A 19,161-nucleotide genomic window follows, 5' to 3' on the forward strand; every position below is an offset into this window, starting at 1 on the left:
AATTGGATCACAGTACTATATAATTAAGAGACCAGTAAGTGGTGCAGAACAGAAATGCAATAATCATTCAAAGACTTGAGCAACTCCAGTGGAGAGAGATGTCACAGAAAGTATCTTGGAGTGAAAAATCCTCAAACTGTATGCTAAGGGACGATAACAATTAGGTGGGAAGAGAGAAGCATGCAAGTGTGGAAGGGTTGGAACAAAGAAGAAGAGGAGACATGTTACAAACTTCCTGTGTCCCTCTCACACAATACTTGTTTGATAAATAAAGTTATTTTGAAGTCCATAAAATAATTTAATTGCATCAGAAGACAAATCCTGGAGCTCTAGAGTTTCTCTCAGACTTCCACATTTCTTCTATTCTCTGATAATTCCTTATTTTCTTTATCAAAGCTTCCCATCCCTAGACTCGCTATTACTTATTTCTATCCTTCCCTGATTTAATTTGCTTTTTTACTGAGTTCCTGAGGCCAGGCACTCTGGCTTTGTTATCGCTAGTACGCTTCAAGAACTGAGTAAACTCCAGAGCAGTGATGTCCTAAGTCTAGGTTATCCTCTTTTATTTCACTTGGGGCCACAATGTTTATTCAGAATCATTTTTTCTCATTTCTGCTTGACTTATAAATTCCTCTAGAGTTCGTCTGGCAAAGGTCTTCTGTTTTCTAGTATGACCATAATTAATTTCACTTGAGAGGAGGGACAGATGAAGAAGTGAAAGCCAAGCGGGACACTGAGTCAAAAGAAGCATTTTCATTCACATCTCAGTTTCCTCTTTGTAAAGTGGAAATATTACCCACCTCACAGAAGTGTCCATAATTTCATTTAGCTAACAGATACTGAATTTTGAGACAATCAAGTCTCTCTATATGGATGATAATGTGAAGAGCAATACCGATATGGTCCCTGCCCCCCGCCCCCGGGACATTACATTTAGGGGAAGGCTAGACAGTATGCCAGAAAGCATATCTAAATAATTGTGATGAATTTTGTGAATAAAATAAACAGGTGTCTCAATAGAGGTACTGAGAATGGGTGTCGGGAGATTAGATGGGAGGAATTACTTTATAAACAGTTGCTGGGAAAGGCTCTCAGAGGTGGAAACATCTCAACAGGGTTTAGGTCAGCTATGTAAAAGGAGCCGGTGCAAAGCTGAGATAGAGCTTGAAGTCTGCAAACACCTGGAAGGAGGCAGTGAGGCTGGAGCTTAGTGAGCAACCCGAGAGTGGCACGGATGTGACTGGAGAAGCCCAGCCATTCAGAGCTTTGCATACATAAGATTTTATTCTGAGTGCAATGGGAAGCCAATGGAAGGCTTTAAGCTGAGTGGTGCTGTGATCTCAGTTATATTTTTTTTAAAAGCTATTATAACTACAGTATGAAAACATACTCTAGAGGGCAAGAACAGTTGATATGCTATTGTGGCAGAAGATGGTGGTAATAATGGTTTGTATTGGGATGTGGGCAGATAATGTAGAAAGACATGTTTGTCCTACTATATTTTGGTAGGAGAGCCAGTGGGACTTACTGGTATACTACATGTCAAGCAAAGTTAAAAGAGATAGGAGTTTAAGAATGAGTCAGATTACTAGCTTAAGGAATTAAGCCACTTAAGGGTATAGTGCCATTTCCTGAGTTGGAGAAGACTGGGAGAGGAATAGCTAGAAGGAGGCTGAAATAAGCAGTCCATTGTTTAAATATTAGGTATGAAAAACCTGTGAAGTGTAAAATATCAATATACAGTTAGAATATGTAGGGCTTGAACTTCAAATATCCATCTGGTCTAGATATATGTATTTGGAAGACCTCAACAACTGTGGGCCTACATAAAATTACCCAGGAGAAAGTATGGTAAACAAAACAAGAGAGAGAAAAGTGATAGTCCCCAGGAACTCCGGACAAGGAGAGGTGGGGTAGAAGCTGAAGAGTCAGCAAAGGGATAGAGCAGGAACTTGGGGATTGTGATATCTTGAAAGTTACAAGAAGAGGGTGTTGAGAAAGGAATCAACTAAACCAGTGTTGATGAGAAGTCAGATACAGTGTAATTGTGGAATGCCCATTGTGTTTCGCTACCTGAACTTGGGTGACAAGGACAAGAACAGTTTTAATTGAGTGGTGGCAGCGCAGGACGGACTAGAATGTAATGAAGTAGCATGAAAGGGAAGTGAGGAAGAAAGACATTTTTGAGTAGTTTTACTAAAAAGTATGCAGGTAACTGGCATGTTATGGGATAGTAAGGAAATGCTTTTGTCATTTTTGTTAGTTAATTTTGATGATCATACTAGAGTATACTCTTGAGCTGATAATAATGAGCCAATAGAAAAGAAAGCTATTAGTGATGCTGATGCAGCACAGAGGGAATATTGGGAAGACAATAGATAATGGAATACAGATCACAAGCGGAGTGATATTCCTTCGAGAGAATGAGGAACCCCGTTTGCCCCTCCCGAATTGTTCCAGAGGAGAACATGGCAAGTGCAGATGTACACCTGTGCCTCTGGACTTGATGGTGAAAAGGAGGCGCCAAAGGCTTCCAATGTCTCTGTGACTAATGAGATGAAATCACTGGCTAAGAGAGAGAAGTTAAGAGTTTGGAAGTTTAAGAGGATTTGGTATGAGCAGTACATTTGCAGAGTATAAAAATAAAACTTATTAATGACAAATCCATGATTATTCATCCTAAAACCACTGAATCAGTTCTCTCCCTGTTACCAACATGCTTAATTCATACCCATTTCTGGATATGTAGCTTCCCATTTTTTAGAAATATATATTCCAGAAAGAAATCTCTTATGTAACGAATGTATAGGAGAGCAAACATTTTAATAGGGAGAAATTATTAGAAAGGAACAGAAAATTGGCACCTTCTATTTTGTACTGCCCAAATTAAAAGGAAGGTTGTTTTGCTTTGCTTTCAGATGTGATGTATTGGCACATCTTTTTTTTTGTATGTGTGTTTGTTATCGATGTTCAAATTTAAGAGTCCTCATATCCTGAGGCAGAAGGACTGTTTCTAACAATACACAACACAATTCTATAGACTTTATTACTTCACGGATTTCTCTCTTGTTTTCATTTTCAACTCAAAAAAAAAAAAAAAATAGGTCTTTTCATGATATATTATGGTATAGTTAACCTTCCAGAAATAGAATAGATAACTCACAGAATGCAATTATAACTTCAGGGCGATCCTAAGCTCCTGGAGGACTGCAGCCTTTGCACCCCACCCCCTTATTTTGTATCCCATCCCGTTTGTAGTAACCCCTGGACAGGGGAAACTTAATTAAGGTGATGGTGGTCTCAGAGCATTGGGACACGGGCATTCGAAGACCCAAATATCCTTTTGTAATCAGAGTTCTGCTTTTATGTGATAAAGTGTTTCACACTTTTAAAAGAGGAATGATGACTACAGAGCTCTATGGTAGAATAATATCATAAAACAAAATATCAAGGGAACATGTTGCAAACAAACCATAGACTATTTTGTGTAAATTTGAGAATGCGTAATAGGATAGAGGAAATTGAGAATGAAAGATATGATTTATGTATGTGTAGAAGTTAGCAGTGTATGTGATCTCATGTAAGAGCAGGGGTTCCCTTCTAAATTATTGAAAGATTTTCTGAAAGCAACCAAGTTAAGGGCAGTTTGTATGTGGGAAAGGCTGTGGATCCCAGAGAATCAACCTTCCTTCGGATGACATTAGGTGCTAAGGTTCTCTTAAGAAGCCTCTTATGCCAGCTACTTTTTTTTCAGTACTTTTCCTTCTGTTTTTATCTGTGCTTTTTACTTCGAGACTGTCACATTTCAATTCTTTATATCTCTGCTTTATTTTGCCATTTCAGAAGAGACACCAAGCTAATGCTTCCTCTAATCTCATACCTGCCAGTAACGCGAAGGTCAGTACGAAGCCAATGACAGGAGGGATAGCTCTGTAGTGATGTTTCAATAACAGCCGAGCTTTGACAAGCACCTTTGTTGAGTTCACTGCCTAAATATTTTTCTTTATCCAATAAAAGACAGAAAACCAACTTTCTAAGAAAATTCCTGAGACTGACCTGAAACCTTATCTTTCTTTCAGTCTTGCTTGCCTAGACACAGACGAATCAATGCCACTATTTTTGGTGGCATCTGTGAACCTTGCCAGTGCTTTGGTCACGCGGAATCCTGTGATGACATCACTGGAGAATGCCTGGTAAGTGCTTTCTCTGGGGCTGCTGACCGACATGGGGGAAATCAGCTCCACAGGCCTGCGGTTGAGTCACTACCATTGGGACCTTAAACACTTGCGTCAAGGGGTGATTTGAGAGAGATCTTTATATAGGGCTGGAAGTTGAGAATGCTCTTTCCTATGTGCTCTCCCTGAAAACAGTTGTTAGGAAGTTTTTCTTCATATCAGTCTAAAAATTGAATAAGGATCAGATTCAGCAAAATAAAATGTAACTAACGACTGAAATACAGCTCTACTACAAATATACATGGTTTTAATCCCGTGCATAAATCTACTTCTCCAACAGGAAATAATTTGTATCCCCATAACACAAAAAGTAAAATATAACCTATGTAATAGACGTAATTTGGTTATTTTTGACATTGAAAATGGAAGCACACTTCATATGTTTTTATCTTAAAATTTCAGCACTTAACTATATACAAGGCAGCATATATAGATTAAAATAATAAATATATGCAATACATATTCATCAGAGCTGTTTACTGTTACAATTAAGACTACACTTTTAACAAGAAAAACAGCTCTACAAAGAGCAAAGCTCTCCCTGTCCTGCTAAGAAGGCCTCGGATTGGAGAATTACGCTGAATAGACCATTCTCATTAACTCAAAGGCGTGTTAGTTTTACATTGTCTGACATGGCATGATGCTTGAAACACTTCTCATTTCGTTAGTCTTGCAGAAACACAATTTGAAACGGTGCCAGTTTAGAAGGATATCATACTCTCATTTCCCTGTAGAATTTCAGGCAGACTCTGTATTTCTTAATGTTCTCTCTTTGTCTTGCTCATCTCCCCCCACCCTTTTTTTTTCCTTTTTTTTTTCTTCCACTTAAAAGCATCTGGGAAAAATCCAAAATGAAAATTCAAGGCTTTTGTTTCAATGTAATTTGGCATGTAGGATTATTGATGGTCTTTCTGTTTTTTTCTATCTAAGATTTTGTTTAATTGCATTGTAGTATACAGTGTGATAGCCTTAATTTGTAGAGCAAGAGATTTTTGAAGTGGCATTTTTATGAATAGAAAGATTTAGTGATTTTGATTTTCATTATACCATAAGAATTTTAAAATGTACCTTGGGAAAAATATTGAGTTACCTTTAAATACTTCACTAACATGTAATAGGAAATATTCAGCCTAAAACTGATACGGATTTGTTTTCCTTAAACCTAAAAACACAAAAATAAGCATATCATGGTAACAGACCTATAATGTTCCCAATAGTAACATTTCAGGTTGAATTCATTAGTATTAAACCAGACCATGCTGTTGGTCCATTTGGCTTTGTGATATTTCCAAGAATGGAAGTCATATTTTTTAGAATAAAATAATTTCATTCAGCATAATTTTAAGAGGGAGAAGGGAGAGACCAATGATTATTTGAGGCTTTCTATTAACAAAATGTAGTTTATTGACTGTTTTATGCACAGGTAGGAGCCCATCTTCAAATAACAGAGGGAAACAGCAGAGGTCCTGATGACAGACAATCTGGTGTTTTTTGAGTTTTCCATTGTAGCTGGTAAATAGTGGATCGTGTTAAGATATTTTCTGGTGACTTTCAACTGCCCTTTATCTAAAACGGTATTGATAGCTAAGTGCTGGTATCCCATTTGGAGCACACTGATTCTGATATGACCCACAAAGAGGAAAGAAATGTGAAAGTGAACACATCAAGGGCATTCTTACTACTCAGCTGATCACACTTCCGCTTCTTTTGTACTATTTATGTTTCTCCCCTAGTTTTAAACCTGTAAGTTATGAAATGTACAGGTAAACTGCTTTTTAGTTACCATTGCTTTGAAATCTGATTAGAAATGAACTAAAATATATTTTGATATCAGTTCAAAACCCAGACCTCTGGTATAGGGTGGACCTAGATGAAACCGTCATTTTAACTCAAAGTACATTTGAAGTGACCCAGGAAACATGCAAAGCCACATGAGAAGCCTGTGTACTCTCTGCTTCTCATTGTTCTTGTGACATGTGATGTGAACAGACATTTGGAAGGCACTTCAGTAACAAGACACCTGTAAAAACAACCAGAGTGAGATCGTCAGAGTGACCCTTTCATCTGTTAGAGTTCTAGTGGTTGTTGTCTAAGACGACTTTACAGTTACAATTGCAAACACACTTGAGTTTTAAGATTTATTTTATTATTTCTGTGAAATAAAATATGACATTAGGAAATATAAGAAGCTACTACATATTATTTTTTTCCTTTAAATCAGTAGTTAAAGAGAAACAGGGTCTCTGGATTATACAAGTTTTCAATCAGTTTCAGAAATACTATTTCCAACAAGGTTAAAGCCATTGGTTTTATGATTTTATTTTTAAAACCCTTAAATATCTGCAAAGATATAATTTGGATTGTGTCATTATGACAATATGCAAAGAGCACTGCAAAAAGCATACAATCTTTTGGTAATAGAAAACGTTAGCATTAGCTAAACCTGAAAACGAAAAGGAACTAATACAAAGATGAAATCAAAGGAAAAAGCCTCTCTTCAAATTGAACCATTTTGCACATTCCATCCCAATATGCTGTTATTTAGACAACTGTTGATAGTGAAGTTAACCTCTATTTTATCTTTGAAGAGGGTTACTGAATAAATTTGAGACAGAATTTAAAATAACCTTAAAGAAAAAGCTATTTTCAAGTATCACCAGATACTAAAGAATTACTTGTGGTTGTGAAACTGTCCTGGGATTTCAGAGTCTGAAAACTCCATAAATCATAGGCTTCAGCTCCCTCATTTTACAGAATGAAAGTGAGAGGTTCAGAGAGTTAAATGATTGCATTTTAATTTAATATCTTCTACTCAATAAAGAATCTGTCTCTCTCCCCAGGGAACATAACAAGCTGCTTTCAAAAGTGTGTATTTTTTTAATTAAATCTACTTATTAAATGTAATTAAAATTGAGCATCTTTGAAATATAATGAAAATATTCTTTAAAATATACTGTAATAAATAATAATTCAGAATTTTTATTAAATTAGGGTGGTTATTCCAATGGTCATCAAGATGAATAAAGTTTTACTTTCACTTAAAGTTATATTTTAGCTATTTCCTATTTGGTTATTAATCATAAAAATAAAGCTCTTACACTCTAAGCTCTGATTAACTCTTTTCAACATGACAAAAAATTATAATCGATTATGTTTTTAAAATTAAAAATGTATTTTAGTCATAATGAATCCATACTAAATTACATTTAATAGGCATTTTATATTAGATATGTTATATTATACCACTGGAAACTGAAGAAGCACATTATATCTGCATGATGCCAGAACATGATACAAATTTATCAAATTGTGCTATCAGAAGCTATATAGACAATCCCATTGCTTGATTAACTGGATTGTTCAACTGGATTGTAGACCTTCAAATTTTTTTTTATTCTTTATTGATTTTAGAGAGAGAGGAAGGGAGAGGGAGAGAGATAGAAACATCAGTGAGGGAGAACATCAACTGGCCACCTCCTGCATGCCCCCCACTGGGGATGCGGCCCACAACCTGGGCCTGTGCCCTGACTGGGAATTGAACTGGCAACCTCTTGGTGCATGGGTCAATGTTCAACCACTGAGCCACACCGGCCAAGCTGGATTGTTCACCTTTAAACTACTCTTGATGAGTTTTGTGAACACAGCCTAAATTGATAAATGTACTTTAATTAACATGAATAAATGAAGATACAATTTTTTTTTGAAAAGGACATAGGTTCAATAATTACAAATAGACAGAAAAATGCAGATTTAGGGTTTTTTTTTAATTGTCTAAGGGAAATTGTTATGTGCCTTGTGGTGTCAATACGTATTGGAATATATTTAAATTTTTTTCAATATTCTCATTGTTTAATATGCATCAAACATGCTCCTCACAGATGTAATATATTAATGTAGTGTGCAATTCACCCGAGTCCACTAAGGTCCAAATTAATCTTGGAAGGAAAAGGGTGTAGTACCAGAGGATTTGTATGATTAGCTACAGTTCTCATTAAATCAGCAGTTTTAAGCTGAACAATTGTATTTTACCTAGAATCAGATACAGTTTCCATGGTACATGTTTTATTAAGGCTCTATGACCATACATACTTGCACATGCATGAGCAACCACTTTATTTCCTCAAGTACAAAAACTACAATCCAGAGAAAGAAGGAAATAAGATTTGCATTAGGAAAAGATCTCGTAATAAATTTTAATCATCTTTTTTTAAGTATGCATATGCTGCAGCTAGCATGTAGTTTCTAAGCTAGATATTAAATTAACTTTCAATGCTATTTCCCAGCTGTAAAATTGACCATTTAATGTGGAAAATTATTGTTCCTGGCAGGGAACAGACTAATGACTCTATAGACCTATTTTTGGTAACATGTTGTTGCTTGAGACCAAAATAATAAAGTTTGATATGCATTTTTTTTCTCAGAACTGTAAGGATCACACAGGTGGCCCATATTGCAATAAATGTCTTCCTGGTTTCTATGGCGATCCTACTAAAGGCACCTCTGAAGACTGTCAGCCCTGTGCCTGTCCACTCAATATCCCATCAAATAAGTGAGTAATAAACTTACCTCTCTAATGACTTGGGCATCCAGTTCTATAAGTACTTTTTTTATATAAAAATTACCTTTTCTCTTGTCACACATAAATAAATAATAAATACATGTATAAGTTTCTTGGGAATGTAATGTTTTTAAAAATATAAAATATTTAGTTATCACTATTTACTCTGCAGAATTGTTAATGCTTTAGCTCTAGTTTTGGTGATTTAGTATTTAAGGCTAGAAGTCAAATAGAATTTCAAAACTATCTCCAACGAACAGATATATTTTATACAAACATATATACATGTCCACATGCATACATACACACGCGCACACATACACACACAGGGTTGTTGTGAGAATTACATAAATTAAAATATTCAAAGCACCTAAAACAGTGATTGGACATGGTAAGTCCAAAATAAGGACTGACTATTATCAATTAATTTGCTCAGAGTCATAAAATACTAAAAATCAGAGTTGGGCCCTGACCAATGTGCTCAGTTGGTTGGAGTGTTGTCCCGTGTACCAGAAGGTCGTGGGCACATTCCTGTTCAGGGCACATACCTAGGTTTTGGGTTCCATACCCAGTCAGGCATATAGGGAGGCGGCCAATTGATGTATCTCTCTCACATCAGTGTTTCTCTCTTTTTCTCTTTCCCTCCCTCTCTAAAAAATCAATTTAAAAATTTTAATAAAAAATAAAATATTGGAGTTGAAATTTCAAGTCTATATGCTTTCCTTCGTCTATAGTCTACATTGCAGACTTCTTTAACAAACACACTGCATTTTAAGTGATAACATTAAAAGCAATTACATGGGAAATTGGGTTAATGTATATTAGTGATCAAATTATTTCCAGAGTTTAGGTCATACGCCTGGGTAGGCACAAAACTGAAGATCCTTTGGCAATGAAAGATGTCATGGAAGAGGAAGAAGGCAAAAGGGAAATCTACTGGAAAATAAGGAACATAGGAGAACAAATTAAATTCCTTCACAATTAAGGGTTGGTCGGGCCTATGTTGACCATAATATGACACAAACCTTGATCTCCGGTGTATTTGTGAATGGTTAGATCAAGCAGTAGAGAACCCATTCATTTACTATGGCTGAAGGAATTCTCTGAAACCCTCTAGGTACGAAACCCATTGTTCCACACTGTCTTTCACGGAAGAAAGCAGAGGAATTGCATTTGTCCACTCCTTTGCATTGCACTTCTTCTCAGCCAGAAGTCATAGGTACCAGCACAGCTGTCCACCCAGCGGAGCTGGCCATTCACAGTACCATATGAATCCCAGCCTAATACATCTTTGGAATAATGTAATTGATTGAATATGTAGAGTTTGTGGATAAATCTCAGTGTGACCAACAGCTATAAATGCAGAGGGGCCATTAACAGAGAGGACTTTGCCCTGGCTGGTTTGGCTCAGCAGTTAGAGCATTGACTCAAGAACCAATGAGTCGTGGGTTCGATTCTGGTTAAGGGCACATACCCTGGTTGCAGTTTGCCCCCAGCCCTGGTCGGGGTCGTGCGGGAGGCAACCAGTTGATGTGTCTCTCTCACATCAATGTTTCTCTCTCTCTCACCCTTGCTCTCCCTTCCTCCCACTCTATCTGAACAAAAATGGAAAAATATCCTCAGGTGCAGATTTAAAAAGAGAGAGAAAGAAAACTTGTAAGTGTAGGTATTCACAGCCCATCCTTCTCTGTTTACTATGCTTCTACCTTAAAATGGATTCTAAATGTTTTTGAAAGGAAAAAGGAAGTCAACAAGTGTTAGGACACCATTCTTCAGTGCCAAAAGGATTAAGGTGCCAAATAAAACTGAGGTTCCAATAATAATATTTCCTCAAGTGTTTTGTTTTTGTTTTTTTAACTTTTTTTCTTTATTGAATTTAGAGAGAGAAGAAGGGAGAGGGAGAGAGACAGAAACATCAAAGAGAGAGAACATCAATTGGTTGCCTCCTGCATGTCCCCCACTGGGGATCAGGCCCACAACCTGTGCATGTGCCCTGACCAGGAATCAAACCAGAGACCTCCTGGTGCATGGGTCGATGCTCATCCATGGAGCTACACCAGCTGGACTCCTCAAGTTTTTGTATTCAGTTTTGTATAGTTATAAAATTATTGGTTTTCAAAATATAAAAGAAAGACAATTCAAAAACAATATCAGTTACATCATGTATTTAAAGATCCTTCATTTTTCAAAGTGGTTTCATGTACATTAGATAATTTTTAAGTAATAATTTTTTCCTTACAAGTAGAATTGGGAATTGGGAATAGAGCAGTAACCTATTTTTTAAAACATTTTTTTTTCTTTATTGATTTCAGAAAGAAAGAAAGGAAGGTAGAGGGAGAGAGGAATAAAAACATCAATGAGAGAGAACATTTATTGACCGCCTCCTGCATGCACCCCACTGGGGATCGGGCCCACAACCTGAGCATGTGCCCTGACCGGGAATCGAACCGGCGACCTCTTAGTGCATGGGTCAGTGCTCAACCACTGAGCCGCACCTGCCGGCTTAGAGCAGTAACCTATTTTGAATTCTAACTTTAAATGTGGCATTTTCATAGTAGAAAGAGGGGACAGGGAAAATTCACTTATGTTTAAAATCTTAGAAGTTCATATTCTGCATTATAAAATCTTTTGAATTTAGAGCAACTTAGAAAATTAACATAGTTTACTGCACAATTGTAATGAGAAAAAATCATTTTAATCTAATAACCTAGGTTTTCTTTTAAAATCACTAAATAATGGGTCCCAATGCCTTAGGGGAAGTCTTCTTTTAAAAAGTTTTTAAACAGTCATCATTGCTCTAATCTGAGTTACAAACTCTGAGAATAAATTGAATATAATATATTTCATATTAATATATTGATGTGAATATATGAATATGGGTGTCTGATATCATATTAAGAAAAAAATCAGCTAAAGGTTGTTGCAACCTACATCTACAAGTTCAAGCTCAGTGATGGTTTTACCTTAGTGCTTTATCTATTTAATCGCTGATCATAAATCTTGTAGATCACAAGCATTTGACTCTAAATTTCTTACATAATATTGCTAAATAAAACAAATGTGTAGGGAGATAGAGATAAATTGGTATACTTATTTTGATATATGAATACAGACAAGCATAATAATATTTAAATTATATATATCAACTTCAACTATTTACAGAGTCCACTCTTTGCTTAGCCTTCTCATCTTGATGATGTATATAGTCTAGCTACAGATTGTAACTAGGTAGTGAAACTTATCTCTGAAGAAGCAAATAAAATTGTAAATATTTTAAATGTTTTATATTAATTAATTTCTGACATTATATAGCTTATAGATTAAATATTATATGGAAAAACACATGATTATCTGCCCTTGAGCACTCAGGATGTGTTTGAATACATAATATTATTATAATTATATATTTTCATCAGCTACATGATAAAATTAGAGATATTCTTGGCACAAGGCTGGACAGAAGGTAGGCGCTCAGTAAGTTCTATCTACCAATATCTTCATGAATACTTCTTTTAGCATCATGAATACTAAAATTTAAATTCCTGAAAGAATGGAACACTTCTAAAGCTGACTCTTGGATTCATTTAAGGGACACATTGAATTACTATTGTTAAAGTTAGTGGTTATAATAGAAAATATTATTCTCTACTATTATTCTGAGGCAAACAGTAAATTTAGGTAAACATTCCACAACATTCTTTAGAAATTTTAGAGTGTGTTAGATAATTTAGAACACTTTCCTACACAGTGTTTTATGACTGTATGGGTGATTATGACATATTGTACTGATCCCATAAACCAGAAGAGAAAACTAACCTCTGAGAAATTAAATGACTTGATCGTGATCATACAGCTTACTTGTGGCAGAACCAGTGTTAGAGCCCATATATCCACCTCTCTGTGCTTCTTCCGATGGGCTATAAAATAGAAACAATTTCAGAGATGTTGAAGAGAAGCAAAAAAAAAAAAAAAAAAAATTAATAGAACTTAATATCAGACTAACTATAAATGTTTGTTGTGAAAATGACTAGAGTTTGGCAACTGTCATGGTAACTCAAAGGTAAGGACCACAGCAGGATGAGAAAGTGCAAGTTTAATTATTTAACAAGGAACTAAATAGCTCAAATTTTAAACAAATCAACCTACTTTGGCAAAACATTTTAAAGTATTAAATCACAGCTATGATTTATGGTGCCACAGTGCTAAGAGTTTCTTTCATACATTTTTAACATGAAAAGCTTGATTAGGTAGATCACATTATCTCATTTTGCAGAATGAGAAACTGGGGGTTAGAGAAATATGGTACCCCAAAACAGAAAAATAACCTTGTTCTAATGGCAAAACCCAATTATGGATATTAATTCAGATTTCATAGTATTTGAAGATAATTAAGGAAATATGTTTGCTGAGTGGTTCTCCTAAGAATATATAGAACAGAGATCACCGAACTGAGAGAAGAAACACTGATGGAGAAACGTCAGTAATTCATGTGGCCCAAACCGAAATCATGAAGTAAATGAGTCTTCCCTTCATTTTCTCCTCTTCCTTTCAGTCCTCTGCTCCTTCCTCTCCTTTTGCAGCCTCTCATCCCTTTGGTGTCTCTTTCCCTACCCAAGTGTTCCAGGTTACAATTAATTAAAGGGAGTTCTCCTTCCCTATTGGATCTGCAAATACAGGACACGCCCTAATTGTCTAACCCTAATGATGGAAATATTATGCCAGTGACAAATGGTATGTTTATTTAATATCACATTTTAGTCCCAAAAGGCAATTTGTTCTTCTTGCAATAACTCTGAGTTAGCTCAAAACCATAAGTTGATCTGCCACTATCAAATAAACATACCTTACTAAATGAATTTTGCACTCCAAATATACTCTTGATTTTATTTTATTTTTTAGTATTTTTTTGTCTTTAACCTTATTCATTAATTTTATCTTAATGTATATATGTTGATAGGTAGAATTAAATTTGGGGGGGAAGCAAAACTAATTGTATCTACATGTGCATATTTACATACATATACATATGTTCACATACATATTATATTCAAAATAGTATATACACATGTATATACGATTATAAATTAATAGTATAAATATAAAAGTCTATATTCAACATTAAGAAAAACAATTTCCATGTGCAGATCTTTACTATACAGTAAAAAAAAATAATAATAATAGTAGCTTCTCTTCCCCTACTTGTTTGTGGACAATGCTTGGTATTCTTGGGTCTCTTGTGTCTTCTGTGGCATGGAGTAGATACTCCCTCTGTTGGTGTAGGGCTAGCCAACTAGAATTACAGGATATAACCTTGGAATCTAAGTCAACAATGATCATACAGTTCCCTCTTTCTGTCACAGAACGGTTAGCTTCAGATTTTGGTCAAAATCAACTCAAGTTGTTGCATTTGCCAATGCAAATTCTATAGACACATTTTTTTGTTTCCATGTTTAATTCCCATTCTCATTTTACCTTTGGTGTTGAATGCCATCTTATTCATAACTTTGTCTTCAATTATAGACAGAGGAGGTGAACCCTCTGTTTCTGTTGATTAGAGAACATTAAAGCACAGATACAGTTATATTTTATGAGGACATTTCATTTAGATGCATCCCATCAAGTGTTTATATGATCACAAGTTTAAACGTACTTAATTCTTAAAGCAGGTGGAATGCCGGCTGGACAGCATCAGATGAGAATTTCGGAAGCCTTGGATCCCATGCTAAATTCTCCTGGCTATGACCTTGGGCCAGAAAACATACACTTGCCGCAAGCAGCTCATAACATTTTGAGAAAATGCAATAAAACTATTTGCAAAAATCACTCTGAAAATGTAAAGAGTTAGTTAAATTTAATATATTATTGTCATTGCTTATTTTTTCCCTGAAGTGAAGTATTGACTTTTGTCACTGACAGTATTTTACTTCACTTCTTTCAGCTGGAAGCAATGCACGAGTGTATTTGAGATCTAAATCTATGTTATAAATTGTTTTGAAGTGTCAGAAGCCTTGTCTAGCACCTTTCACATGACGTATGATAAACAGATTTAGGATTTTTCAAAATAATTGCTGTGGTTTTCCTTCAATCGCTGTAGTCCCACGTGGGTGGGAAACCTGGAGCTTGCATCCTTCTCCGGAGGTCATGACATAGTTTATAGAATGCCAATCTTCCAAGAGGATGTACACACATTCTAGAGATTTGTCAAAATCCAGTCTTTCTTTTTATGTCTAAAAACAACAGCAAATCCCGGGGTGAGAAAGGAGGAAATCCTGTTTCTTTTCATGGTTACACGTGCCTCTTCTCTTCAGTGTAGTCCACTCCTGCCCAGAACACTTCCCACAGTGAGCTCCCTTGGGTCCCAGGCGGCTCACCACGGGCTGCTCTCTCCCACATGGTTCTCCTCCCACAGAGCACGGCTGGGCGTGTCTTGGTTCTGCCGTTTATGGCAGCCACCAGAACCCCTTGATGTGGAATATTTTATCTGGATAATATTTGTAAACTCAAGATATCACAGACTCGGCTTCTCCCACCCCAACCCCTTATCTCAACAGATTCATTTAGACTTTCCACTGAGTTGAAATGTTTAAAATGATAGTATGAACCCTGGCCGGTTTGGCTCAGTGGATAGAGTGTCAGCCTGCAGACCAATGAGTCTTGGATTCAATTCTGGTCAAGGGCATGCACCTGGTTGCAGTTGGTCCCTGGCACTGGTCAGGGTCATGCAAGAGGCAACCAGTCAATGTGTCTCTCTCACATCGATGTTTCTCTCTTTCTCTCTCTCCTTGTCACTCTTTCTGAAGATAAATAGAAAAATATTCTCAGGTGAGGATTTTAAAAAAATAATAATACTAAAATAAATAAATAAATAAATAAAATGATAAAATGACTTATTTCTGGTAGGTTGTTACTGTAAAAAAAAAAAATACAATTATTAAATCTCTGCAGGGCTACTGTGAGTTCAGCCAGAGGAATATTACTGAAAAGGTACCAGCGATCTGCTGTACAAGTTAAAGTATTCGAGAGTCATGCCAGGAGTGAAAGACACCTGGACTGAAAATGTTTAATGTGTTGTTCTCCCTTTAATTCATTTAGCCTTTAAGCAAGTCTGTACTGAATTGTCCTGTCATATACAATAGAAAATAAATCTATTTAAGGAAGACATAATGGGAGAAAGATTAATTGGGGGCATTTCCTTTTAAACGGTAGAGCAGCAGAACTCACAGAACGTGAGGTGGTTGATGGCTCTGCAGAGAGCCATCACGTCAGTCTGGGGGTGAGGGTTCACACATGAGAGGTGTCTCTCATGAGGCAAAGAAGTGTGGCCGGAGTTGAACATGTTGAAGGCTAAAGCTGACACGTACTTACTAGGCTGTTTTAGGCTTTGCATTCAACTCTGTTACTTCAGACCCACACAGGAAACATGTGCAAAAAGAGAGGTAAACTTTGGAAAATGCCAGAAGATGAGAAATGGAAAGGATGTTTTAGCTTCTTTGGTTTTATTATAAATGTAGGCAGGATATGCATACTTGATCTCTTGTGAAAGCTTTTCGGAGGCTTCCTTCTGTGTTAACAGTGTGCCCATGAGTACATATGACAGTAGCCTGCATGCACACATGAATGCATGCACACACACACATGCACGCGCACACACATGCATGCACACACATGCATGCACACATGAATGCACACTCATGCACGCACATTCACACACCTTTGGTAGCAGTGCTGGAAGTAGAAACCCCACCACCACCACTACCACCACCTTCCACTACCATATGCTGAGTTTTCCAAAATCTCTAACATTCTTCTGGGAGGCGTCCATTTCCAAAGGATCTGGCTGGAGAGAAAGAATGTGCAGCTGTGTTTCACCGGGCCTGGGGAGTCCCTAGAAAGGAGCAGTCCAGTCCCACTTGTTACTGATGATCACGGGCCCAGAGCAGTCAAAAGTCAGTTAATAACATGTCTCTGGGATATTGCTCTCTACTGGGCTATATTCACGTCTGCAGAAATAGCAATGTCATTTCATCCTCGATTGGCCAGACCCTAATCTCGGCCTGTGAGACAGGAATGACCAGCCTGTACCCTTGTGGCACAGCAGTACTGGAGAAAGAGGAATGAAAATATGCTGCTAGTGACTATGTGTGTGTGCTTCTTCCTTGTTCTTGTTATTCCCCAACAACGTCAACGTAGCTTCAGCCCGACGTGCCATTTGGACCGCAGTCTTGGATTGATCTGTGATGAATGCCCTGCCGGGTACACAGGACCACGCTGTGAGAGGTAAGCACGGGCTACACTGTCTTTCAGAAAGATTTCTCCCTCGGGAGTAATAAAACCACAAGCATTATTATCCTTCGCACTCTCCGCTGCCACACTCAGTGAGATGAAATAAAGTCTCTCACCACACTTGTCAAACAAATGCATTATATTTTTATACTTTATTTATTCTCTAGAAATGGCTCTGTAAATCTCCACTCGGAGAATGTTTGATGAATGTTTTAATCTTAAAGGTTAAGCATTAACCTACAATCTCTCGAGAAAGTATTACTCAAGTGGAAAGTCATACACTTGCAGATTTATCTTACTGTCTACATTGGCACCATTTATTTTTCATAATTAGCTTTTTTGTCTTTAAATTGTGGCTTAAATGTGTAGTTCATAGTTCAGTAAGTGGTTCATAATTTTCCTGAAATATAATTTGAAAATAGAAATAAAATGTAATTTATTATCATGATTTATATCCCCTCTAAGTACTCCAAAGCCAGTGTTTTAATTCCTGTTAATTTTGCTTGGCTGCTTTTCCATGGAATCACAGATACAATTTTATATAATTGTCTGATTATTTTTCCTACTGAGGTCTTTCTGAAGAAAAGGTTCTTCTGGATTCGCGTTTCAGTATGAAAATGGCACAGACTCCTCCCTTTACACCACTGACAAACACAACAGCATCTCTCTGGCCTTAGCACTGTGCCCTTTGCTGCCATCACTGGGGAGTGGGATGAGGGTGCAGAGGATGTGACCTACTTTCAGCCATCATCGCTGAGGCTGACACCGCAGAGGGCTATTTCCGCCTTTCTTTTCCTGTCCTCCTGGCAGCCATCACCCCTATTTCTACCAGGGTGCATAAAGGAAGCACCCAGAGAGCATTTAGCTAGCAGCTAGCAGCCCGTGGACAGTGCCAATGACAGATCCTAGCAGCAACAAGGACTATTCCTGAGAATGGCAGTGTCTATAAATTAGTAATGGAAGAACAGGACTGAAGTGGGGAGAATTTATTTCCAGTCGAGAAACTGGAGGTCTTTAATTGTGTTTAATAAAAGAGGACATGTGTATATTACTTACAATGATAGCAGAACATACCATTGCAGAGACAGATTTACATCAAATGCCTAATGCCCACTCCCCATCCCTTTGGATGATGATGGGCAACCCCCTTTTTTTTCCCAGCAACTGGCAAATGACAGCTACTCTGTCATGCAGAGCCATTAAGTCCACTTGCATAGGTGAGCATAGTCTCTGGTGTATTTTTATTGCTTTGCTTCATGCTCTGTGTTTTCTGTATGTGTTAGACAATAGTTTCGGAACCATCTAGAATGTAAAATATTACATTTTATTTAAGAAGCATTTGTTTAACAATAACCGTGTGCTAGGCACAGGGCTAGACAGAGCATATACACAGGTGTATCATACAACCCTTGCCAAGAAGCAGCTCCTATCTTTAACGTCGGTGACAATAGTTGAATGGACTCTGGAGAGAATCCTAATCTGAATAATAAACATCACCAAGGACAGAAATACCTGACAAAAACCACGACTTCTTGTCTAAAATCTTCATTAATCTGATTAGAGAAAGACGGGAACATGCCGCTAATTCAACGGCATGTCTTATCTCCAACTCAGCTTTTTCAGTCAAAAATAAGCTTAAATGTTTATTATAAAGAGGACGAGACAGGATATTTTTCTAGAAAGAATTTGAACTGGGTTTTCCAACAATATTTAGGATTTACCATTTCTCTGTATTTATCTAAGCCCCAAAGTCCCTTAGATGGGTACAAAAATATTTAGGAGAAACATTTTCTAAGGTGTGTCGGCTTCAGTGGGAGGGAGGGGGAGTAAGGGTGAGGGCATAACGAGGAGATACTAAAATCGCGTCATCGAAGTGATTCTGTACGTGATTGCTGTAATCAGGATGTACTAGTCATCTACAACCAATCAGCACCAGAAAACCAAGCAGTGTTTGCCACAGTGTACATGTTTTTGGAATAGAATTCTGTGACCACATAAGCATCGGAAGGACCTATTCATGTGTTAAAAGTTCTGACATGTCCTAGAGTGAGGACAGGTGTTCAGTTTGTTGAACTCAGCATTTTC

General features: G+C 37.0%; 1 protein-coding gene across 1 annotated transcript in view; it reads left to right on the forward strand.

The window, feature by feature from the left end:
* LAMA2 (laminin subunit alpha 2) overlaps positions 1 to 19,161 on the forward strand; it is a 403,470-nt gene that overhangs the window by 183,441 nt on the left and 200,868 nt on the right. Inside the window, exons 16-18 of the mRNA XM_036247762.1 lie at positions 4,080 to 4,193; positions 8,657 to 8,784; positions 16,984 to 17,070. Coding sequence (XP_036103655.1) covers positions 4,080 to 4,193; positions 8,657 to 8,784; positions 16,984 to 17,070 — 329 coding nt within the window. The remainder of the gene's footprint in view (positions 1 to 4,079; positions 4,194 to 8,656; positions 8,785 to 16,983; positions 17,071 to 19,161) is intronic.

Source organism: Molossus molossus, unplaced genomic scaffold (genome assembly GCF_014108415.1).
Source record: "Molossus molossus isolate mMolMol1 unplaced genomic scaffold, mMolMol1.p scaffold_m16_p_8, whole genome shotgun sequence".
Classification (NCBI taxonomy): domain Eukaryota; kingdom Metazoa; phylum Chordata; class Mammalia; order Chiroptera; family Molossidae; genus Molossus; species Molossus molossus.